Source organism: Lissotriton vulgaris, chromosome 3_1, assembly GCF_964263255.1.
Source record: "Lissotriton vulgaris chromosome 3_1, aLisVul1.2, whole genome shotgun sequence".
Lineage (NCBI taxonomy): Eukaryota > Metazoa > Chordata > Amphibia > Caudata > Salamandridae > Lissotriton > Lissotriton vulgaris.
In genome coordinates this window covers 1,209,976,860-1,210,003,500 of record NC_141689.1, presented here as the reverse complement: position 1 = coordinate 1,210,003,500, position 26,641 = coordinate 1,209,976,860, and the positions used below count along the sequence as shown (strand labels likewise).

At 46.6% G+C, this 26,641-nt stretch overlaps 1 protein-coding gene and 1 long non-coding RNA gene across 2 annotated transcripts in view; both read right to left on the bottom strand.

Annotated features, from left to right (window-relative positions):
- Nucleotides 1-26,641, bottom strand: part of LOC147727658 (uncharacterized) — an 85,802-nt gene that overhangs the window by 10,381 nt on the left and 48,780 nt on the right. The window contains exons 2-3 of the long non-coding RNA XR_015309336.1: nucleotides 19,990-20,172; nucleotides 17,131-17,184 (exon numbers count right to left, since the gene is read on the bottom strand). This is a non-coding gene — a long non-coding RNA (uncharacterized LOC147727658). The remainder of the gene's footprint in view (nucleotides 1-17,130; nucleotides 17,185-19,989; nucleotides 20,173-26,641) is intronic.
- Nucleotides 7,574-9,442, bottom strand: CCIN (calicin). The gene has a single exon (XM_086963152.1). The coding sequence runs from the start codon at nucleotides 9,440-9,442 to the stop codon at nucleotides 7,574-7,576; it is 1,869 nt and encodes a 622-aa protein (XP_086819278.1).

Sequence of the window (26,641 nt, the reverse complement as noted above, 5' to 3'; positions counted from 1 at the left end):
AGACATATGAGGGGTACCCAATCAGAGGGATTATAGATAACCCATTAAAGCCTGTTCACTTATAACTCTGGTATGTGAGGAGATCCTCGTCAGCAACAGTGCAACCCACACTAGGTTTCATGTTTCATTGTATGTCTTTCTGTTTTTCCCTGCAGTTGGGTAGAGTCCCTGGTACCACCTCGCTTCTTGTCTCCTAGGAATTAGTCCATTGTATTTTCCTTTACAGGTACCAGGGAGCTAATTTGAAGTTTTTGATTTAAGGGACACAAGTGGGTGGGTCAGTGCTGAAAGTCACGGGGTGTTTTCTAAATACCTGTTGTTTTTCATTGCAGATCTCCCTCCCTGCTGTCCCCATCCTTTCCCTCCCCGGTTGGTGTCTATACTTCAGACTCTGAGGACGTTCACAAGGGGAGGTTATAGGTAATTCAGCACAGCCCCGAAGAGGCCAGAAAGCAGAGCCTGACATGGAGTTGGAGTTGGAGGGTGGAGTTGAGTGATGTGGTGGTGACCCTGAGTGATGTGGTGGTTTCCATGAGTGATGTGGTGGAGTTCCTGAGTGATGTGGTGGTGTCACTAAGTGATGTAGTGGTGCCCCCTGAGTGATGCCCCTGAGTGATGTGGTGGTGTCCCTGAGTGATGTGGTGGTGTCCCTGAGTGATGTGCTGTTGTCCCTGAGTGATGTGGTGGTGTCCCTGAGTGATGTGGTGGTGTTCTCGAGTGATGTGGTGGTGTCCTCGAGTGATGTGGTGGTGTCCTCAAGTGATGTGGTGGTGTTGTGTGGCGTTCAGCAGTGTCCGGCGTGCAGCATTGTGTGGCATGCAGTAGTGTGTGGCGTGCAGCAGTGTGTGGCGTGCAGCAGTGTTTGGCGTGCAGCAGTGTGTGGCCTGCAGCAGTGTGTGGCGTGCAGCAGTGTGTGGTGTGTAGCAGTGTGTGGCGTGCAGGAGTGTGTGGCGTGCAGGAGTGTGAGGCGTGCATGAGTGTGAGTTGTGTGGTAGTCTGCAGCATGCAGCAGTATCGTTGTTTATACCCAAATGTCAATTGAGACATTTAAGGGGGGGAGGGGATGTGGCCCTAGTAGTAGATGATGACGAATGAGACAAAAATAAATAATTATAAGGAGAAATAAGCAAATTAAAGGAAACCTGTAAGAAAATGTAAAATAAAAGGACTCAACCAGCAGCCCTGGAGGTGAAGGGAACACCGTTTCACACAGTTGTTTACATGTGTTTAGGCAAAACACTGACTCAGCAAGAGAGCACATGGCTTAAGTGGGCTACCTTGCGGTCCATGTTGGATGTAGCAGAGGGCGGAAGAAAATGTTAATGATACAGGAATCGACCTATGGTTTTGGAAGGCTCACCCAAGGCCCATAAAGGAAGTACATTTAACTATGCATGTATGCTTTGTGATAGTTTTATCAACAAAGCTTAGCACACAGCTAAATGTCAACATGACTTCCCTAACGTGATGGCCCCTAAATGTGGGACATTCCACCTTCAGATTAGACAGGGTTGTAAATACTTGCGAGCCCCTGGGGCTCTCAGCAATAATCGCCGAGATGCAATCTCGGGATTGGTGCTAACATTAAATAGCTCTCTATTTAAAACGCCTTTAGAAAGTGGACATTCCACAGCTTGCTTTCCGAGGCCACAGTGGACCCTTAAGCATCCAGTACCACAGCATTAACAAAAGGCGCGCGTGCAGAAGCTTCTTACTATATTTAGGTTTGTCCACCGACCATTTTCGAGATCGGTATTTTCCTTCGAAAACAATGAAACTAACGTAGATTGGCATGTAATGCTATACTTCTGTAGCTGATATACACCATAATGCCACTACCGTGTGCAAAATATGAAATAAGTTTAACTTTAGAGGCACCTTAACACTTCTACTTGTGACAAAAAATCTGGCGTACGTAGTTCGGGAAGTAGAGGCGCTGAAAGGGCGTGTAGGATGAGAAACGGGAAAACACTTCACCAGCACACATGCGCAGACCACACAAAGAGCCTGCAATCAGAGAAAAGAAAGTCACGAGCTTCATAGTGAGACTGTTCGCGTGACTCCGATGACAGCGAGAGCGCGTGCGTTCAAATTAAGGTAGTGACAAATGCGCAGGTACGAGTTGCGTTTGGGAGTTCACGCGCGTGCGTAGTTATCCAGTTTGGCTTTTGAGCTTGCTCGCTGTTCTCAGTTGGTGCACGAGCTGCTGTACTCGCTCTTTGGTTGGCTCAGAGCGGTGGCGAGCGCGCGGGAGAGAGGGAGAAAGGAGCGAGAGAGCCCAAGACAATGGTGGCGGCAGAAGAGCGAGGGAGGCGTTTTTATATAGCGCGGACTTAACACGATAGGAACAGTAGTGATACATGAAGCAAAAATTACAAGTGAGCATGTTACAAAAGCAAACGTTACGTTACATGAGGCAATAGTGAAAATTGTGCAAGTATCAAGATCAAACAAAATAAAAATGCAAGAGGTAGCCAACGATATGTTACTAGAGGAAACAAGCTTCTCAGCATTGCTGTGTGGGGGGTGGGGGGGGGGGGGGTGGGCGGGTGTGTGATGAGTGAGACGCTGGCGCTGGAGAGGCAGGGGGTGGGATGACTGGGCAGATGAATGCAGCGTGCACAAAGTGAAGAGCCATTGAAAGCTCTTGAAAAATATGCCCGTGGGGAGAATGCGCAATGGGAGAGAGGCTGTGGCCTGCGTGTTGGCGTGCTGGAGAGGGAGGGGGTGTGATGAGTGAGAGGCGCGTGCTGGAGAGGGAGGGAGTGGGAGGACTGGGTAGCTGAATGCAGCGTGCACAAAGTGAAGAGCCAATGAAAGCTCTTGAAAAAAATGCCTGTGGGGAGAATGTGCGTGATTGTGTTCACATGAACTGTACTAAATCCGCAATGGTTCCAAGAACTTGTTTTGCCTACTATACTCTCGTCTATTTATCCCTGCGGGATAAATAGTCGAGACCTAAAAATGCATGGGTCTGCAGCAGAATAACATCAAAAAAATAACCTGATGTCTGGTTTTGGTCATCATGAAAGAATGCCTTTTGATGGTGCTCTCCAATTGTAGATCTGACAATTGCTGCCATGCTCCGTGCCCACCAGTAGCAGTGGTCACGTGGGGGCAATGCTTTGGGGCCTGATTTGGGACAGCCCATGGACTGTTTGGTAGAAGACCCATTGCCATGTTACTGGAATAACTTGGGCCTGTGTTAGCACTGGCAATATTGCTTGTTTGATGAATAAGGATTTGGCTGCAACGATATGAGCCCACGCGCAACACTGCATTGGACTTTATAGGAAGAAACCGCTCCGTCTAAGAACTGGTGTGATTAAGCAAATCTCAGAGCCCAAAATGGATTATTCACAATTAAATTTGCACACTACTTTTAATCTAAGTGGATTAAAGCTCTTGGTATCTTGTCTAGCATTTGGTGATAAACTGGCGGTTGAATTGAATAAAAAATTACATATAATGGTGTTACTGCTGTTTTTTCTGACAACGATGAAAGTCTACAAAAAGTAAAGTTTAATAAATTACAGATCGTAACATTCAGCTTACCCACACCAGAAAAATAAAGGAATATGGAAAGCTGCTATGAAACTAAAAAAACACACACCACAAAACATAATTCTTTGGACGCTGCACTACTTGTAAATGGAACCTTGAAAGACAAAATTTCCCTGATTAGCTACAAGAAATGAACTAAGGTTAAAGTAATGCGAGGTCCAGCCGCGGTCTATGTCTTCATATACATGGGACAATCTTTTACAATGTGCTTGCTGATTCTCACATGAACCAACCTAAAAAGACCAAAGGAGGCCTAGCAGTAATCTTCAAGAACAACTTTCACGTGTTTTGAAATGTATTGTGGGAACAGTGGCTGCTCCAAGCTGGATTTCAGAGTTATATGTGGAGGGCACTAGATTTAACCTAGTACACTCCCACACACAACACCAACATTTAGGGCCCAAGTTTAGTATGGACAAAGATTTCGGCCATCTTGAAACTGCCCAAATTGGGTAGGATTGTGTAGGCTGTCCGAGTGTCCAACACAAAAGGAACGGGTCGTCTTTAGACTCTTTATAAAGTACCTTTTATTTTCAGGGCTTTGGTCTATTTTGTAAGAGAGGTTTCTCTTAGACAGAATTGAAGAAAAGAGAAACAAAACAAAACAAAACAAATGATGAGGAAGGTCGGGTGTTGTCGGCAGGGCAGAGCGTCTACTTCTTGGGCTTGGCCTTCGGACTTGCTGCTCTTTTGGACTTCTCCCCGTCAGGCCCCACGGAAGGGCAGAGAGCAAAAAGAAAGGGACCGGGGTTAATCACACCTGTCTTTCTAATGGCTAGAGTGTGCTACCATCACCATGCGTAGTGAAAGGAAAAGGGGGTTCAAAAGTAAGGGGGTAGGGTGTGCAAGAAGGGAGGCTGGCCATATCAGTGCTTTGTACGTGTTACCCCTTATCACCCCACCAACCCCACCAGAATGCGCCCCTTAATGGCACTTGCCTTGGGCCACGACCCGTCAACAGGGCCGTGGCGTCCGGACCCGGGGTGTCCTCTCCCCTCCTTGGGCCGCCGGGTGTGTGCGCCTTGTATACTCTTGGGTGGCTCTCCTCCGCGCTCAACTCCCTCCGCGGCTCGTCTCCACTTGGCTCCTCCGGCAGCATGTCTCCGGGTTTCGGTCCTTCCTGTAGCTTTCCTCCGCTTGGTTCCTCCGACAGCTGGTCTCCTCCTTCTTCTTGATCGCTGGGCTCCTTGTTTCCCGCTGACCTCCAAGTCACGGCTTCCTGACTGTGCTGCCCCTCCTTCGTTGGTGGTGTGTTTTTATCGTCCCTCCTCTGTTTCTGCGCTCCAACGTCACCACACAGAGCTAGACCGCTGGCGGCTTCCAGTCTGGTTTGGGAGTCCTCGCCCGTTGTGCTCCACTTCCGGTTGTCGGCTTCGTGGATTCCTGGTCCTTCTCACAGATTGGTCCAGGGAACTTTGACCCCATTGTTTAGGGTGCACCCAGGAGCCGTTCACATCCACCCAAGGAAGTAATGACACGGTTCTTTCTGAGCAACTATTACAGAACGACAATAACTACTGAACAAATGCTATGGCCAACAAGGAAAGAAGAAGCATCAGCTAATAAGACACCATGCACACCCACAAACCAGAGCCTATTCCCACTTAATGATATAGGCATGGTCACATGCATAACTCTAAGTCGACTTCATTCCACTCAAGCATAAGCACAGTTACATCACTGCAGAGACAAGAGAAGTACACTCCATGACTTCATGAAAGGCATTAAAAACTTTTCATACAGACCACACTCATAATGCACACCTCCCAACCAAACACAAAAATAAATGAACATACAACTCATGAGTTCTTTCCTTCACTCCTCCACACCTTTATTAATTTAAACACAGTGAGCACTGTCAGCATTATGGTCATTATCCTTGAGGCTAATACACTTCACAGATAGACCCTTGTGCCGTTCATACCAGTACTTGCTGACTCTCTTCCCCATTTCCCCATGGTCTGACTTTCCATGGCTTTTGTTTTAGTAGCTACTGTGTGGCCTAGGGTTTTTGCAAGTCTATTCCGTATTTCCAGTAATAGATAATATTAGCTGTTGAATATCTTTATTCGGTAAAAAATTGCTCACCATAAAAGAGTACATTTTACACAGTAAAGTACATTTCCTCCACTAAAACAATGATAAAATATAACAATATAATTAGTATGGGCCTTAGCCAAAGCATCCTCAACAGTTCATTATGTTATAATAGGAGAACCATCAATTACATCCAGTCTAATCGATTGGTAGCCTAGAGTGCAGCTTCAGTAATTTTGAGCGCGTCAGCCATGCACTGCTCAAATATTTTGCCACCCCGCATATCATGGCAGTGGATGTTGAGTCCGTAGAGAGTACACGTAAGGCCAGTCTGTGACACCTCAGCCCCAACTCCCTACATACAGGTTTCAGCCAGATCTTCTGTGCCACTTTGTAAGTGGGGCAGGCAAAAAGTAAGTGGGCCACAGACTCCTTAGGGGCCGCACAACCAGGGCACGATCGCGATGGGCCACCAGAGTTAGACCACCTCGCGGTGAATTCATGCACCGGGAGGGTCCCGTACCTTAGTTTTAAATATAGCGCTCTGTCTAGTGGCTTAGTTATAAGATCAAAAAGGGGTTCCAACTTTCTAACCCATTTGAACTCTAAGAACCGTTCAGTGAGTGAACCCCCAGTCCCGCCTCGTGTTGCCTCACCCTGCACCCAATCCCAGTATAACTTCTTAATCACTAGTTTGGGCGGCGGCATTTGGGTCTCCCACACATCTCTCAATCCCAATTGGAGAACCAGGTGTCTCACATTGTTCAGCCATCCAATCTTGTTGCCAGTATCAAGCAATATTAAGTCATCCAACCCTTCAGCATATTTGGCAAGCTCCTTGGTCCTTCTTAGACGGACCCAGAAGAGCAATGGTCGCAGCCTCACTAGGTCTTTTAGGGCTTGTCTGCCCAGATCTAGCCGGAGGGGGATCAACGGGGTAGATGCGGGGAGAGCCACCACCTCCCTCAGAAACTTATTTTCCGCTGAGGATAGCTCCAAAACGTTTTCGAACCCCCAAAGCTCAGAGCCATATAATGCAGCCGGGAGTATCTGGCCCTCATAAATGGCCATGACCGGTGACACAGGTTTACTTATTGACTCTCGATACTCCCTCAAGGTCACCCCGGTTACTCTTTTGTGACCAAGTAACATTTTAGCCAAATGGTCCTTCCAATTCATTCGACTATTTATCCGCAACCCTAAATAGTCGAATGAATCGACCATCTCCAGGGGTGCCCCATTGAGCGAGAAATTGTTTTTAAATCTTTTGGAGGGTGAGAAAACCATCAGCTTGGTTAGATAATGTGGAAGCGAGCATAAGACAAACCGAGATGCATACTTATAAAAACCAACGTCGAAATACAACCAAAAGACCCAAAGAAACCTGGTCTAAGAAAAATTAGTTTCTAAGAACTTATCCTTGTCATTTTCAGCTATCATTACCAATGTTCCTCCTGTTTATGAAAGACAAAGGGCATATTTCAGTAGAATACATTGCTTAATTTTGACAACATACCACACGCAATTGTATTAATCCAAATTGCCAATTTTTCTGAAAGATGTTGGTATCTGTTGGAAAACAGAGAGAGCCAAAAGGGTTTATCATATTAAAACTTTCAACATCATTAGTAGTATAATTTTCCATGTCTTAAAAAAATTCTCTGCCTTTGTACATTTAAATTACATTTATGTGCAGATTCTGCATCATTTTCCCTTCATCTATTAAATATTTAAAGGTACAGCTTTATTTGATCATAAAAGAGAAGCGTTTACAATCAACAGTCTTCATTAATATGGTATGTTTTTATTGTGTGCATAGTGATTCTGGTATAAAAAAAAGTGGATGAATTTGCTGACATCTCGTTGTGTTAACATGCTCTTTCTGTGCAAAAAATATTGAATAATATTTGAAAGATGGGTTACAATCACTCATCCGTTTCTGTGTTGAAGGAACATTGTTGTGTTTGCATTGCTAGCTCTTTGTTCGTGACTTTCCTTTCTCTGTTTGACTTTCTCCCTTACACAGAAGTTTTCTTGGCAACTGGGCACAACAACAGGCTGCACAATCAAGAGCCTCTGGGGGTGTGGCTAGTATGCTCCACTCGCCTTTCGTCAGGTTAAAAAGGAATGCCATTTGGTTCATGGTGTTGGGTTTTGCATCTGGGTCTTCTCTTGATACTGCTCTACCACAGACAAACACATTATGCCCTGACAACCTGCAGACTGCGTGGCAAATATCCAGCCTTACTTGCCCTGGCATGAGGGGCACAGTCCTGGCAGTTTTTGTGGCCTGCACTTTCTGTAAGTTTATCTCTAGGCTCTGCTTGTGGCTCTGTACAGCCAGCACATTATCATCTAGGAATGAGAGAAGGGGTCGATGCTTGAACTGGATGGGGAAGGTCATGCACTGCACTACTTCATTCGTGGTTGTGTCAAAGCAGTCCACCACTCCCACACGGGAAATTGCCCCCTTAACAACACAGCGACCTGTCACGATATAGATGCACTTATCTTCCTTGGTAATGACCTCCACCCCATCCATAGGCACACTCATTTTGCCAGCCAGTGACCAACTTTCCCTGCGTAGGTCATAGCGGTAGATGTTAGAAGTGTACCGGCGTGGCGCCACACTGCCACCCACTGTGTATATAGCCCCTCCACATGTCACCATGGTGTGAAAGACCAGCTCCTGTGGAAGGTCTGGCAGCTTTGTCCAACATCCTGTGTCGATTTCATAGCGCCAGGCTGCACGGAGGCCAATGGTCTCCTCTGAGGCACCACCTGTCAAGTAGACATACCTGCCTAGTGATGTGACACCAAAGGCGGCAGCACGATAGGGCATGTCAGTCAACTTGAGCCAGGTGTCCTCACTCACCACATAGGCAAAGACGGCACTGCTGAAGCGCCCATCAGTGCCCTGGCCACCTAGGATCAGCACAGACTCTAGCAGTGCACCCTTGCGTTGCATTAGCAGCATCTTACTCAGTCCCTGGGCTCCAGGCTCACTAGGTGCGAGCGGGGACAAGGATACTCCGTCTTTCCTGCTGACAAATTCTTCCTGAACCCGTGCCAGCACTGAGGGACACTGTTTAGACAGCACCTCGTCGAACATCAAACTTTTCAGAGCAGACTCGGAAACGGCGCTCAGCAGCACGTGGCCGAACATGCACTCAAAGGCACTGAAGCGCTCTCTATCCATCTCATCTCCCTGCCCATGCCCCGCCTCTGGTGGCCCTCGCGCCCACTGCGCAAGCGCCAGCAGCACCTGGTCCTCTCCGCTCACGCGCAGGTCCTGGTCACGCACCAACCTCTCCAGCACGTGGCGTGATAACGCTGCCACCTGGGGGCCTGTCAGTGCGTAGAAGCCGTCGCGCAGCAGGTAGTAGGCGCGCTCGGCCACGTCCTCCAGCTGATGGAGCTCACCCAGCGCCAGGTGGCGCACGCAGTTGTCGCTGCGCAGGGACTCCTGCAGGAAGTCTCGGCAGTGGGAGCGCAGGTTCGGCAGGGCGAAATACTGGGCTCCGCGCAACAGGCCCTCGACGTTGTGCTCGCCTAGCAGAATCCGGCCAGTGTACATGAAGTCGAGCAGCTGCTCCACCGCCTCACCGTTCATGCAGTCGGCACTGATGGTGATGACGAAGGCGTCCTGGGGTTGCACGTCGTTGCCGCTCAGCTCCTGCTCCACTGAAGGGCTGACAGCGGCCAGCACCTCCCTGTGCGCGTGGAACACTTGCGCGCCCACCCGCACCTCCAGGTTGCAGCGCCGTCCGCGGCGGCGCTGGCAGTTCAGCTGCTGTGTGAGCCGCTGGCTGTGCTGCTTGTCCATGAACTCCATCCTCATGGCTGCGGTGTTCGGCGGAAGGGGCCTTTTAGAACTTAGTTGCTTTGAAATCGGATTGTGGCTTCAGCAGTGACCTAGAAACCTAACGGTTGCGCTGCGAACTTTCGACGGCAAAATGGTAGTAAAGTGACGCAATAAGCAGAACGATGACGTCACAATAGAACTTTACTTTGTCCGTTGTAGTATCGGGGTGGCAAACACACGAAGCAGGAGACGAAGATTAGCGTCAAATGTAGTTTATTTATAGAAACAGGTTCAAAGGATATGGACCCACAGCCTACACCAGTTGCTCGGTAGAAAGTCCAGAAGGTTCTGACCCTTTTCGTGGCAACCAGAGATATGTTCCAGAATAGAATAATACATACATCACAAGGCAACAATGAATAAGGAGGAAATACATCAAACTAAGAAATAAATAGATTTGATCAGAGAAGCAAAGGACATAGCACCCTATATCATATTCCCACCATAAAGAACATTTAAGACATATCATAATCAGTAAAACGTGATGGCAATCTGGAGACTCTTTAAGTGAGTACAGTTACAGAATTGTTGGGACCCATAGTGCAAGGACACTATGAACTCTGTGAAGAACAATTTTGGGAAACAGGAGTTGAGAGCCTAGATTCAAAACTCTGTGTATCACACTGTGAACTATTATGGAACTAACAAGGCCTCAGAAGAGTGTATAATAGAATTGCTAGTAAAATCCTTATTATGACAACCAATGTGATAAGACACTTCACCTGACAAAGAACTGGTTCCTAAATGATAGAATCATCCTCAACAGGAGTACGAGAATTAAGATAAATGTATGTTTCTGTATCAGAAATGGGAAAAAGATTGTTTTTATTCCACTCCCTTGCAAAAGAACGGAACGTTTGCCAAACCACTCAATCTTACAAAGAGAAAAGTAGATTGATTCTCCTTTCTTGACCTTAACAGGTTTCTTAATAAGAACTCAAGATCCAACGAGAAATTCTATGTCAGAAACGTATTTTGCAGAATCAAAATAGAGTTTCTGCTGTGCTTGCTTCAACAAAAACATTTTTCGAACAGAGGATACAGATAGTCTATCATTAGTTTTTGAGTTAGCCGAAGATCAAGCCATGTAGGTCAAATTTTAGTTCTACTCTTACTTCCTCTCAATAGTTCAAAATAAGTGAACCCTGTAGTTGAATGGGGGGTAGTGTGATAAGCATTGATTTTGTTCCTGAGGAAACTGTACACATCAAGACCGGAAGCGAGAGCAGATTGACTACTATTTTTAATTAAACGGTTAGCTCTCTCCACCAATCCATTGGCTGAGGGACTATATTGGTAGGATGACCATAATTTTAAAGCCAAAAACCGGGACATTTCCCAAAAATAGATGAAGGACTACAATTTTACTTCAACACAGCGCACAGAGAATTACAGAAGAGGCAGTAAAAACGTACATAAAATGCCATTTTAAAATCATTAGCATGCCTGTTAATTAAATGGCTTTCTTGTAACAGCTGCTAACTGTCCCTACTTAGCAAAACATAAAAAGATACCTCCCACCATTTTCAGACGATCCTCTCTAAAAACATAAAAACATAAGCTTAATTTCTGGAAATCTGCTGGGACAGCGAGCTGTCACCCTATATATAGGGCAACTTGGAGATGTTTAATGTCAGATTCAAAAAGAAAATGTTTCATCAGTGCATAACTAAAATACATACCATTGTCAATCACAATTTCTCTTGGAGTACCTTCAAGAGAAAAAACATGTTTAAGAAAATTCAAAATAGATTGGGTGAAACCCTACTCAACAAAAGAAAAATACTTCCATTAAGAACAATAGTAAATGAGGACTATAAGAAATCTGTTGCAAGAGGGAAGGAGAATAAAAGAAACAGCAAAATCTAAGGCTACTTTCAACCAAGGCCCATCAGGTAGGAGAAACATGATGTCATGGCTTTTCTGCAGTTTTCCAGTGCTTATCAGAAATAATGCAATAATGCACTGACGACTTAAGTTGACATAAAAGGTAACTTCATTCATGAGAGGCCACTGTGGTACACAAACAAGGATGCGTAGTCCAGGTGTAGTAGAAGATCCCTCTTTATTGACAAGTAGTTAGGTGGCAGGGTACAGGATAGGAAGTTACAAGGAGAAACCCCACCAGGAGAGAGCTACCAGCTCCTCAGCCTCAGATGACCAACTGACAATCCCAACACAGTGAGGCACACTAACATTCCATGATGTCACAAGACATTCTGATAAAGTGGTAGAGAGGGAAAATACATAGAAACCATTTACCACACATCCTCTTCCGTTAGCGAACAACAGCAAGTAAGAAGACAAGACGGAGCAGAAGGATTCAGAGGAGACTGTAGACACAAGAGCTAGTCAAAGAGACAATTAGAAAAGCAGGACTCTCAAGCGTGAAAGCAGAAGCAAAGGAAAATAAAAAGAGGCATGTAGAAAGATATACATAAGATGCACAAATGGTCATGGTTGGACAAAACCCAAGAATGCAAATTACATAACATGCCCACCCTCCTTAATAAAACAAGGTAGTGAACCTGGCAAACCAAGTAGGGTGAAACCACAAAATGACTAAATGTGTGCAGATGGAAGTAAGCACAATAAGATGAACTAGCAACCTACACAGAAAAAGGGCATGCCTTGCAATAAAGATTAGTGCATGACAAGCACTAACAACCTCCCCTCCAAGGGTACACCTAACAAGGCAACCTTTAAACTGTGGAACAAAACAACTCCACAGGAAAGGTTACACCAGAGGATACTAACACCCCAGGAACAAAGCACACAGTAGCCACACACTGACAATAGTGGCGCAACTACACCAAGAGGTAGAGCTGACAACGCACCCCGACTACCCACATAGAGTGATGCAACTTAGACCAACACAGACAATCTCCCCTAACAAAAGGGTACACAATTGAACAATGTAGAAATTGTTCAACGCAACATCACTTAATGGCGGCACTGACAACGCACACCACCTTCCCCAGAAAAGGGTACACAAAGGATACTAATCCTTGAAACTTTCAAACAAAATAGTTACATGCAGACAACCTCCCCTAATAAAAGGGTACACCACGTGAAAGTGCGCAACGTAACATCTCCAAAGGGTAACAACAAGACCCTAGGAAACAAAATGTAGGCACTGACTGGCACCACAACCCCACGACCTCCCCTAAGTAAGGGTACACCATAAGTACTAACCCTAAGTACACGGATGGGGCATTAATTAGACACAAACACCCAAGCTGGCAAAGCAGGGTGAAACACAGGAAACACACCCTGTGAGACCAAACGTCCCCTATATAAATAAATATACAGGGTACACCATAAGGTACAACATCGCCCTAGTTTCAAAATATGATATTGACTGGCCACAGACCCTCCCCTAAATAAGGGAACACCATAGGGTTAAAACATTGCCTTAGGAACCCAACACAAACTCACAATGATAGGGTACAGCATAAAACAACCACTGACATACAACAACCTCCCAAAGGTAAATATAATAAACCATTATGCTCAACACACACACCAACCCACAACATACACTGAAAAACAAATAAGTTGAAGCATAAGCATAAAAATAAACAAAAGAATTCAGCTCCGGTGAGCGATATCTCACCCGAGGTCTTCTTAGGCAGAATTGTCCAAAAGTTCTGATGAGGGGTGACATGCAGAAAACCTCCGACCAAAACAAGAAGACAGCTGCAGGAGTTCTTCAAAAGTTGAGACATCCACAGTCCCTGCAGTCCCTGTTGAGAATTCCACAGTCCACAACCCCAGTAAATCGGCCAGTCGCAGAGCAGGCACCAACGAATCTGCAAAACTGCCCGACACTTGTAACTTTATTGAAAAAAAATAACACCGTGGTTGGCAACGCTTGTGCGGGAGAACTGCATAGAAGGCTGCCGGAAACTGACAAGGGTAATGCAAACCCAAGATGGCGGTACGTCCGCACGACGCACACAGGATGGCTCAAGGCACGTTGCTGCGCAAAGACTTCTGAGGGCAGCCAAGGCAAGACAGACGTCCTAGAGAAATGACGGGGTGCCGCTCGTGTACAGGTAAGATGTGCGCAGCTCGTGTACATTTCGAAATTTAAACATGTCAGCCCAACGGTGATGGAGGGGCGGCAACTCGCACCTTCACAGTTGTTCGTGCGCCCCGTGTGCATCACAGCAATGATGGAGAGGCGGCCACTCGCACCTTCAAAGTCGTACGTGCGCCCGTGTGCTTTTCCAAATTAAAGGATACAGGAAAAACAGTAATTGAGGGGCTGCCACTCATACTTATAACTTCGAGAACGGCCAAGTCCCAACAGCACTCTGAATAAGTCAAGAAACACTCAGGGCAAAGTAAAACACTCTCCACATAAAGAAAAAAAAACGTGACTCCAACGACGAAGGTTGCTGTGCTTGAGAGTGTACTGCCAGCGCGAGGGGACCTCCATAAGATCAAACAAAAATAGTGCTCAAAATAAATGTCCACACTGTGTGAAAAGTAGTGTGAAATAACAAAGGACCCCCTGATACAGATTGAATTCCTGGGTCAGGGCATAGAACAAGTGTGAGAAAAATTACCCAGGCAAATTTCCTGAACCAACTAACACATGAAGAAATAAATCAGTACATATTTAAAGAAAGATACTACACCATTGCATGTACATATAAAGATACAAATTTAATAACATGATATTTGATAAAATTGATGCATAATTATACAAAAAAGATAAAAGGATTAGTGGCATATAACTATATGCATATTTTCAATCAAATGAATAGTTCATTGGATATAAAAGATAGATGGTTTCCTGTTTTTTGTCGACGCGTTTCGACACTTGTGTGCCTTCCTCAGGACTGTACCATCACACTGTAAAAAGATTTTAAAATTGATTTTACAATATTGTATTACTATGTACATAACAATTAGTGCCAAGATTTTTCTAACATGTGCTCATAGTTGGTTATTTTCATCGTTGATAATACCGACTTTTAACATATCCTAAACAATTTGATACATCTGCCCAAAAGCTGAGTACAGTACATCATAAGAGACTCATTTTAATGAATGTTATCTTACTAAAGACAATATACTGTTCATTTCTATCTATTCACAGTATCGTATATATGATACTAATGTCTCACTCCAAACAATGAGAGCAGATAAAGAAAGAAAAAAGAAAAAGATGCACAGATGGCATAGATATATGGCTTACTAAAGTAGAGAGAACACGGAAGGTATGGATATATGACCCCTTCCAGATATGATTATAGGGATCTAACTTTAGATGTTGCTCGCTGTTCTATGTAAAGAATGTTGTTTATGACAGGTTAATACGTGGCATAGCAATATATGGCATCGCTATGAGGGTAAGGTTATACTGTGTTTCACCTATATTTCTATTACTATTCTACTTTGGCTATAGTTGTAACATTTATAGTTTTGGAGAAAAGCTTACCTATTATAAGCAAAAGAACATATTTGATGCGAAGAGGATAATAATCAATTTGCCATCTAGGTCAGTTTGCGGATTGATAGAGAACCTGCATAGTGAAAACATTATTTCTTTAGTGTGCATTTTTAGTTGAGCCAGTTAAGGTAGGGTACCTTCTAGTTGTGAGAGCATTTACCTGATTATTGACCGGTGCTCAGAATTGATAGAATATTCAGATAAATAGCTCAGATAATTTCATTCATATACTGGGCTACTTCTTATCGCCTCGCTGGGACAAACAAGAATGATTTGACTTGCACAGTAATAATATTTTGTGTTAATAAAAAGATGGAATACATAGTAAATAACAATATTCTTTCATAAAGACATCCATTTCTTATTCTATCTTCTGTATTCCATCTTTTTATTAACACAAAATATTATTACTGTGCAAGTAATCAAATCATTCTTGTTTGTCCCAGCGAGGCGATAAGAAGTAGCCCAGTATATGAATGAATTACAACGGTCACAGAATTTTCTTTAACCTTATCTCATGTTCAAAACCATTAACTGTTACTATTTCATCATTAAAAACTGCTGGCCAAAACATAGGGCCCGATTCACAGAATGAACTTAAGACTCAATCCTAAACTTACTACTATTTTGGTATTCACAGAATGCACTTACTACTTTTGGCATTCACAGAATGCACTTACTACTTTTGGAAATTCACAGAATGAACTTACTACTTTTGGTATTCACAGAAGTTAGGATTTTGTCTTAAGTCTGTCTTAAGTCTGTCTTAAGTTTGTCTTAAGTCTGTCTTAAGTCTGTCTTAAGACAAACTTAAGACAAAATCCTAACTTCTGTGAATACCAAAAGTAGTAAGTTCATTCTGTGAATGCCAAAAGTAGTAAGTGCATTCTGTGAATGCCAAAAGTAGTAAGTGCATTCTGTGAATATCAAAATAGTAGTAAATTTAGGATTGAGTCTTAAGTTCATTCTGTGAATCGGGCCCTTAATTTGTGGAATCATCCAAAAAACATAACAAAGGCATTTCTCCTAAGACAATGGGATGTTTGTGGCCTGGTTTAAGATAAATGCCCAGTTTGGCCAAGTCCATCCAACCCACTAGGCCTATCCCGTTAACGGCTACATAAATCTTGCTACGTACTTTCCTACCTAAAATTTCTACGTTATCAAAGAAATATCCAAGAAGATCAATTTCTTTATCACCAAATGCTTGGGGACAGATATCAGGAGCATTGAGTTCAAACGCAGCAAACCACAATGAATAAATAGTGGAATTGGCTAAAACAGTAATAGGCGCACCTGAATCTGCCATGACTTGCAGAGACTTTTCTCCAATTAAAGCTTGACAAAAGGACCCTCTATTGCCCCCAAATCTTGTCCGTTTTCAATGGTGAAAACAAAATTAGACCAATTGAATGCACAATCACGAACAGTAGTGTCAGGGGTGTCTTGACTACTTCCATAATGTAGATGAACAGCATGTATACTTGTTTTGCTGACAGTGCTTTGTAATCTGCAAACAGTGAAAAAAATGTCAACATTTTCAATTTTTTTTTGCCAATAGCAGCACATGTGGGATTGTTACCAATATGGGATTTAGAGCCACAGCGATCACATAGCAGTTGTTTCTTCCTGTCCTTGTTAAATGTAACCGTTGCAATGGTGTTATCATCAGTTAGGGTGTTTCTCATGAGAGGCTAGGGCTTGGGTAGAAAGAATGGAATGTTCAGTACTTTTAGCAATGTCAATCACAACAGAAATGGAAGGATTGTGACAGGTAAGTAGCCTCTTCTACATTTCTTTGGGGGAAACAACTAAAAACAAATTGACCCCCTATATAGTTGCCAACTGAATACTCAAATTCTCAAGGAGCAGCTAGCACACATAACACAGCTATATACTCTTCAACAGTTTCATCACATGCTTGTTTACGCATAACAAAATGATGCTTCTAACAATACACTGGGTTCATCAGAGTACTGTTTTTTAAGTCTTGCTTTGGCCTCTATGTATACATTCAAAACAGAATCCCCTGCAGGGCGAGGTATAACGGGAAGATTGTCAAAAACATTCTGCCCTGCGACACCTAGATGATTAAAAAGCAAGACAAGTTTCCTGTTAGGAGAATAATCAAGACTGTCAATGGCAACCAGGTAACTCTCAAAGTTGCATAGCCATTGTTTCCACTTAATTTCAAGTTTACCTGGTTTTTGCAAGGACGGAGGAGGATGTAATATATTCTGTGAGGAGGCCACACCTGAAAAGAGGTGGTAAAACAGAGAATATATTAATGAAATCCAATAAAAAAAATAAATGCTTAATAAAGAATCTCAGAGGTTTGGTTAATTAAATGACTTTGGAAGATGTTGATAGGAGAAATTGCTTAGAAGCAGCAATAAAGACTTGATTGGGACGGTAAGTTAATATAAATTGACGAGGATGCAGACACCCACACACTAAGAAGGTGAGATGTTGGTTGTAGAAACAGCAATAAAGACTTGATTCTGCACAGGGTTTTAGGGTAGCAGGAAAGTGGCGCTTGGGCAGGTAACCTTGTAGGATACTGACAGAATGGGGAACGAAAGCATGTGGTGCTACCAGGTCAGAGGTAGACCCAAAACCCCTGAATGAGGGAAGAGCTGATAGCTCTTCGCCAAACAAACATGAACAAATCCTGGGCACACGTATAGACTCAAAAGTTAATACAATTTTGGAAATGTGATACAGTCGACACCGGTGGTTTTCTTAAGGGATGTTTATGTGAAGATGTTCAAGAGGAAAACAACGACAGCCGACACGTGTTTCATCAACAGGTCAATGCCTGTGACTCTTCAGGGCTTAAAGCATGTAGTGCGGGTATTGAAGGACCCGTGATAATTCCAACCCGGTTTGCGGGTGTCGAGACAGCCGTTGTGTGGCTGTCTGATAATGATGAGATTTAAATGGTACACTCTTTCGGCGAGACACGAGCAACGACATGAACCCTGCACCACCAGGCTCCACTTCATATGGACGTACCTGCCCGTTTAAATCACAGGCATTGACCTGTTGACGAAATTCAGAAATTCTAATAAATAACCAGACATGTTTTAAAAAATTTAAATATTCTATGGCAGATCATTTCATTGAGAGGGGACAACACAAAAGATCGGGCCTCCTCAGTGGAACAAATATTAAATTTAATAAAAGAGGGTCTCAAAAACATACGCCTTGCCCTTAAAAGTTCTGGGCACACAAATAGCACATGATTGAGATCCTGTATTTGGGAGCAGCACAGTTCACAAATTCTCTCATCTCTAGGAGTTTTTTCCCAAATGCCCGTTACGTCTCTCAAGGGCAATAGGTTCATTCTTAAAAGAAGTATTAATCTTCTGATGCCATGTGGAACATTCCATGAGAGATAGGGCTGGGGTCCGCTCCCCATCGCACTCACACAGATCACCTTGTTTCGAACTTTAGGATGACTTAAAGCTATATCTCTTGTTGTACTAATCATGCTTACAGACCTCTTTAAAAACGACTTCAGTACAGACTTTGGGATGGGTGAGTCACTATTTAAATTGAGCTCAAATAGATGGTTTGCATGAGCAAAAGATCTAAAAAAAAGCTGATTTCTCTTTTAATTTTACAAAAATTTCTAGCTTCAAAGCGGCCCTTAACGTGCCCTCAACACCCCAACAAAGAGAGTTCCCCCACCTCAGGACCGCTGCTAGGTAAGAAGTGTAAGAAGAAACTAAATGGAATTCCAAACGAAGAACATGTGGGGCTGCCATGGAATTTAAATTACAAAATTGACGGAAAAACCGGCCTTCAGCCTTATCGAAAGAGAGCCAGTAATTCCTATCCAAAACTTCTGCAGCATAGGTTAAAGTCGGGGGAATTTTAACCGTAAACACTGACAGAACATGATTAAAATGACGTCTCCCACAGGTCTTATAAAATCTATTTAGAGCTCCAGCCTGGGAGGCGGCCTTACCAACACACCGGTTGATGTGCTCTGAGTCACGCCCGTTTTTTGAAAAACCCTTCCCTAAATACAGGTACGCATTGACCAATTCAAGTTCTTCCTGCCCCAAAAGCCATTTGTACCCTTTCTTTATTCTAAGACCTTTCTTGCGAAAGACTAAAATTTTACTTTTGGCAATGTTGATTTTCAAACAATGCTCCTCCGCATAATTAGTCAAGGCATCCAGGCGACGCTGCAAACCAATGGGGGTTAGCAACGTCATCTGCATATAGTAGAGTGCCAATAGACATTGTACCAATTCTAGGGGCATCCCCCTTCGCTGAGTTTACTTTCACCTGGAGGTCATAAATATAAAAAGAAAACAGAAGAGGGGCTAACAGGCAACCCTGCTTGAGGCCATTATGTGTATTAATCCTGCAGGAGAGCCCCTGCGAGCCACCCATCATCACTTGACACCAAGTGTCTGTGTGTAATTCTATTATGAGGCCCAGGAGATGGTAAGGCATACCCAGATGAAAGAGCTTTCTCCACAGCGTCTGACGATCCACTTTGTCAAATCAATAAAAGCTGTGTAGACCAACAAGCCTTTTGTAAAAACATATTTCCCCACAATAGTCTGAACGACCGCAATGTTATCCAGCATTCCGTGGTTCTTTCTGAAACCTGCCTGTTCCGCCGGTGCTCTGGTCTTGGGCCCACTGCTGCAAATGCTGAAGTATACTTTCTGCAAATAATTTGCCCGCAGCGTCTAGCAGCGTAATCTGTCTGAAGCTAGTAGATGACCTTTTTGAGCCCTTTTTATACAGCGGGACTATGATACTTCCCTTCCAAGATGAGGGAATGCTAATCGATTGAAAACAAAAGTCAAACAGTGGCACCAGGAAAGCTCCCCATGCGACTGGATCCCGTTTAATTAGCATGATCGGTATACCATCAGGGCCTTGAGCACCAGAGGTTCTAGCGTTCTTTATGTAACCCATCACTTCAGCCCTTGATGTCGGACCATAATCGCAACAACCAGCCTCCTCTATTACAGGAATCTGAAATGGGACTGAGCTATTAGGTTTATATAATAAAGAAATATAGTCCACTCACTTTCTGGGATCAAGATCGGAAGTGCCCTCTGTCTGGAGTCACAATACTCTGCGATCAGGTGCCAATACAGCTCAGTCACAGGCAGCTCGCATCTCCGATCTGGCGCCTGCGCACTTCTACCGCCATCTCAGAATTCCAGTCAGCATCCATCTTTATTGGCTCACATAGGCCTTAATTAAGGAACTATTACAGAAACAAACACGAATAGATGTAAATTAAAGAAATAAAGCCCTTTCGGTTTACCTCCCCCTTTCTAATGATATCCCGGTTAGTATTTACCTAGCTTTAAGCAACATATATGTGTGATTTGACTTACCAATCTACATGATTTATGCCACAAATAAACAGACAAAAGCACATTCATGCAATTCTCAAATAGATTATAACAAATGCGTACTCTTTATGACACAATATATGACAAATTAGTAAATTATGTTTAGCAATTCCATGCAAATTAGTATTCCACGTGTATTTGTGTGTGCATTCTATTCTATGTTGGTTAATTTCAAAACCACACATTTAGTACTTATTACTGTTATGGAAAGTTAATTTCACATGGGGTATACAAAAAGTTTTGTTTCCACCTTGCTCCATCAACTTCCCCTTTGGTGATTTTATCACCAAATATCTCCCAAAATTTAGAAAATGTATATCTCAACATGTTTCAAATTCTTTTAATTAGTACTTGTTACATTTCTGTTTCTTCTAATTACTTTGTATCCTGATAAAACTTTTCTTTAATTTGTTCCATCTCAATGTCACCTTTTTCTCTTTCCCTGTCATGTTTTTCTTCAAAGACCTTTTGACATTTCTTCTCTGCCTACATTGACAACTTAATCTCAAAATTAAGATCACTATTATTATTACAGTTACTGGTATTAGTATTTTATCTATAATAGATCTACTTATTTCATAAACCAATTTCTAACTGCTGATAAACTTCTACCAAGTTTCTCAAGAACACCTTCTACTTCTAGTGGTTCTATTTATTTATGCAATTGTGATGTATTTGTAATGTATCTCTCAATGTTCTGACTCTTATCAGGAATGTATGTACAACAGTGTTGGACTTTTAAAATTCCACAGACTCCTCCTTCTTTTGCCAAGATTATATCTAAAGCAAGTCGATTTTGCATTACCATACTTCTCATAGCAAACATTTCAGTGTTAACCATTAAAAAACCTCCAGCTGGGGGCGTGGCCAAGATGGCGGCGGAGTAGGACGCCTTTCCGTGCCGCTCCGGCGCTGATCCAACATAGCAACTAATAGCACGATTTTGGGGGCACCCACGAGCCCCTAAGGTGGCGGAGACGTTCGCCTAGCAGAGCGGCGGACGTTGGCGGGGTCCCCGGAGCGGTGGGACCCCCAGAGCGCCTGCGAGGACGTTCGCAGCCTACGGCCTGTGAGACCCCGGGCTTTCCAACTATCGCGGCCCGGCGTGGTCGAGGGGCGGGGCCCTAGATCCGCCTGCAGGCACTGGAGCAGACGGACGGCTGAGCGGACCGGAGTTTGGACGAGGGAAGTTCTATCGGCGAGACCCGGCTCATACCCCGCCACGCCTGGGAGAGGACCCCTGGCCGAGTAGCGCCACTTGCACAACCGGTGGCCCCCTGCTAACGCCATCGACTGGCCCCCCACGTGGGTGGCGCCTGCGGCTTGATTGAACTGTCCGAGCCTAGGGCCGGGTCGCTGCACGGAGCCGGACGACGACGGGGCACAGGAGTGACTCTATCGCTCATTGGTGGCGGAAGCTTGGAGGACCGGGGCGGCAGATCGCTGGCCCCCTGGAACTCCCGTCTGGGATACAGAAGACGCTCACAGTCGAGTGCCTGGGGGCGAGGAGCCTGGAAACGACTGGAGGCGAAGGAAGGAACCGAGTGCTTGGCCCGCCGGCAGCCTCCGCTGCATCCTTGGCCACGTGGAGTCGACACAGGGCGTCATGTCTACAGTGCAGCGCAAACGAAACCAGGGAAAGGACAAGGCCTCCCAACAACCGGCCTCCCCTGGAGCAAGTGGGTCATCAAGGCAATCTGATGAAGAAGCTCCGGTGACGAAGGCCTTCATGTCGGAGCTGTTTGCCTCCATCAAGGAGGACATATCGGAACTCAGGTCGCAGCTCGCCTCCGATCTGCGGGAGGTGCGGAGGGACGTGGACGGCATAGGTGAGAGGGTGGCGACCCTGGAGGACAGGGACTTGAGCGTCGCCACAGATGTTCATATGCTCCAGCAGGACATTATCCGCCTCACCGAGCAGAACCTGGACCTCCAATTGCATACGGAAGACCTTGAAAACCGCTCCCGTAGGAACAACATCCGTATACGGGCGGTGCCCTGGGACGGTGAGGCGGGAGACCTCCGGGGATACGTACAGGAGCTGTTCCTCCAGGTCTTAGACGAGGAGGACACGAAGGAGATACGGATGAACAGGGTGCACAGGGTGGGCCTGCCGCGGCGAGGGGGGGGTCCTCCCCCCGACATACTGGTGTGCGTCCACGATTTTCAACTCAAGGAGAGGATACTGCGGAAGGCCAGGACCATCGACTCATTGCAATTCCGTGGCCATAGACCCCAGCTGTTCCAGGACTTGGCGGCCTCTACCTTACAAAAACGAAGGGACTTCCGTCCTATCACAGCATTCCTGAAAGAGAGGGGGATTGCCTACTCTTGGGGGCACCCTTTCAGAATAATATTCAGATGGCAGAACCGCCTGGCCCAAGTGCGCACACTTCAGGCGGCAAAGGAGCTCCTGGGATTGGCGGATGTTCCATCATCGCAGGCCACGGCGGCCTCCCCATCTCGGCGGCGCCGCCGATCGAACTCCTGGCACAGGGTAGGGCGCTCTCCCGCCGGATCCCCTGCAAGACAACGCCCGGACCTCTCTACTAGCCTGCAGGAACGAGGAGCAGCGGTCGCTTCGGTGGCGTCGGCCACGTTGGCTGCTTCACAGCTCAGCTCTGGGGCGGCGTGAGCCCCAAAATGGCGGATTGGCGCCGGGAAGGCTCGGGCCTTCTGATCGAGGGTGTACAAGTACTCTGGTGGAGACGACCTTGATTACGGCCAAAGGGAATAGTGGCCTCATTCCTCTGGCCTGTCACTCGATTGGGGGCTTCCTACGAACTTCGGCCTACTGATCCCGTTGAGTATGGTTTTTGCACTTTTTTTTCCATTTTTGCACAATGTTCTGTGTTGGTTCGGGGGGGTTTTGGTTGGGGGACTGTTGGGGAGGGGGAGGGGGGGCCGTGACGGCAGGCCTTTGGGGATGAATGTAGAGAATGAGTGGTGGAATACGCGCCATGCTGTAGAGGGGCTGCACCTGCGACGGTTCTGGGAACGCTTGGGAGCACGTGGTGGGGGGGAGGGGTGGAAGGATGGTTGGTCGCCATTTTGTATTTCTGATAGCAAGATCTTTGGGAGGTGTTTATCATGCCGATTAGTATAGGCACTTGGAATGTCAAAGGCTTGAATTCCCCTCAGAAGAGACAGAAGGTCCTGAAATACCTTGTAGACCATCACCTTGATGTGGTGGGGCTCCAGGAAACCCACTTAGCTCGAAAGGATGAAATGCGGCTCCGACACAGGGCGTACCCCATTGTGTACAGGTCCTCAGCTGTCACGAAGCATCGGGGGGTGGCGTTAATGTTTAAGGCAGCGTTGCATTTTCAGCCTGTGGGAGTCCGCACTGATAGAGAAGGACGGTGGTTGATGGTCAAGGGGCACATCCAGGGCAGGTTGTGTACGTTTGTGGTGCTCTACTTGCCTAATTCTGGCCAAAATAAGTACTTGCAGGAGCTGCTGGAGAAGGTGGGGGACTTTGCGGAAGGACTTGTATTCATGTTGGGTGATTATAACTTGGTTTGGGATGGGGAGATGGACAGCTCTGGGGGTCGAAGGGCGGACACGGGGGTTTTCTCGGGGAGTACACAGAGGGGGGTGGAAGAGATGGGGCTGGTGGATGGTTGGAGGTTTTTTCACCCTGCTGTGAAGGACTATACGTTCTTTTCCCATGTGCACCACTCCTACTCCCGCCTGGACTACGTCTTCCTCAGCCAGTCCCTTAGAGGGAACATCTTAGATGCCGCCATTCTCCCGATTTCTGTCTCAGATCACAGTCTTCTAGTGCTCACGCTTCGGTGGTCACCGCCGGACACCGCGAACCGGAAATGGTACTTCCCGGCCTCGGTAGTCCGAGACGATGTATCCCATCAGGCCTTGCGTCAGGCCATCCGGGACTTTTTTGATAGCAACCCTCCCTCGGACACGTCCCTAATGACCACCTGGGACGCCTTTAAGGCGACGATCAGGGGGACGTGCCTGGGCCTCAACTCACAATTGAACGCCTTACGTAGGAAGGAGAGGGAAGCGCTGGAGGCAGAGGTGCTCACGCTGGAGAGGGAACACAAAGCTAATCCCTCGAGGGTGACCCTACGTCCCCTGACGGCAGTACGGGGCAAGTTGAAGTCTCACTACACGAATAGGGCGGAACTCACACTGTTGCGGCTGGGCCGGCTCTCCTACTCTGGGGGCAACAAGATTGGTAGACACCTTGCCCGGCAATTGAAGGACAAGAGGGAGCGGGAATACGTAGGTGGGATTAGAGACGTGGCAGGAGTGCTCCAGCACGATGACGGAGCGAAGGCTGATATCTTTGGCCGCTTCTACGCTGCGTTGTACGCGGGGGAAGAGTTGGACGCGGCTGATCAACGCGCTTTTTTGCAGCGCTTATCGCTTCCGCAGGTGTCGGGGGCCTGGAATGATTTACTTGAGGCTCCGATCACAAGGGAGGAGGTCCTCGCGGCTATTAAAAACCTGAAACTACACAAAGCCCCCGGCCCCGACGGGTTCACCGCTGTCTTTTACCAGACCTATGCGACTGAGGTGTGTGACTTCCTGGCCGCCCTCTTTAACGACATGGCTGGACCTGGGGTGAATTCTGGGACCCTGGCGGAAGCAGTGATCACGGTCCTGCCGAAGCCGGGGAAGGACCCGGAGCGGTGTGCCTCATACCGCCCTATAGCCTTACTCAACATCGACGCCAAGCTCTACTCAGCTATATTAGCGAGCCGCCTGCAAGACCTGCTGCCGTCGATTATCCATGCGGACCAATCGGGCTTCATCAAAGGCCGCCAAACGCATGATAACACCCGGAGGGTCATCCACCTTATAGAGAAGGCGGACAGGTTCCGCATCCCAGCGGTCTTGGTGGGGCTGGATGCGGAGAAGGCTTTTGACCGCGTGGACTGGGGCTTTCTCTTCCACACGTTGCGGGCATTTGGGTTTTCCGATCGCTTTATCGCGATGGTAAGTGCTAACTTCTGCAGCCCGCGTTCACGGGTGGCGGTGAACGGCCACTTGTCGGCCTTCTTCCAACACTCGCGGGGCACTAGGCAGGGATGTCCCCTCTCACCCTTGCTGTTTGCACTCAGCATTGAACCTCTGGCGCTGGCAGTCCGGGAGCATGAGGGGGTGAAGGGCATCCCGTTCGCTGGGGAACAGCACAAGATCACCCTGTTTGCGGATGATGTCCTCTTGTCGTTGGCCGACCCCGCTAACTCCCTTCCGTATGTTCGTGATATACTGCTGGAATTTGAGGCGGTGGCCGGCTTCAAAGTCAACTATGGCAAATCGCATGTCCTGAACCTGACTCTATCTCAGGCCGAGGTGACACGGGTGAAGGCGACGACGCCGTTGGCCTGGGCCTCGGGCTCCCTGCTATATCTCGGGGTACACCTCACCCCGACAGTGGGCGGTCTCTTTGCGGCCAACTTCCCGCCCCTCATGGCCAGATCACGCGTGGAGCTGGAGAAATGGAAGCCTAGATTCCTGTCCTGGCTGGGACGGGTACATGCTGTCAAAATGGTCCTTCTCCCCAAATATCTATACCTGTTCCAAGCCTTGCCTATTCCACTGCCCTCTACCTTCTTTAGCCAACTCAAATCGATGATGTTGAAATTTATCTGGCAAGGTGGTCGGGCGCGGCTTTCATTTACACTTCTGCGGCGCCTGCGGAATGACGGAGGGGTAGGCCTTCCGGACTTCCACCTCTACTACAAGGCGGCCCAACTTAGAGTTATGGTGGAGTGGTCACAGCAGTTCTCTGACAAACACTGGCTGCACATGGACCGGAGTGTGGCAGGCCGGTCCATCTGGGACCTAGCGTGGAAGCCGAAGCGAGACCGCCCGGTAAACGCGTACATTAGTACCCCCACGGGGACCACGCTGAAAGTTTGGGACACACTGGCCAGTGACGAGAGGTGGACGACCTTCCCATCCCCATTCACCCCTTTGCATTTTAATCCGGAGTTTTCCCCGGCGCTCACAGAGGGCCCCTTTGACGTTTGGAGGGAGGGGGGATGCCGGGCATTACTTCACTTGTTCCATGGCCCCGACCCCTTGACGTTCGAGAACTGCATGCGGGACTATCAAGTGCCGCCGGGGGAAAGGTATCGGCATTTACAACTGCTACACTGGGCCACTTCACCCGCGGTGCGTGAAGCAGCGACGAGACCTTTATCCGACTTTGAGGCCTTTCTCCTGAAGACCTCGGCCATGAAGGGGGCTATCTCCTTTTTATATCAGCTGCTGCTCCGCTCGGCCCTTTCCCCTAGACCGCGTTACATGGAGCAGTGGGAGGAGATGGTGGGGAGGGATATC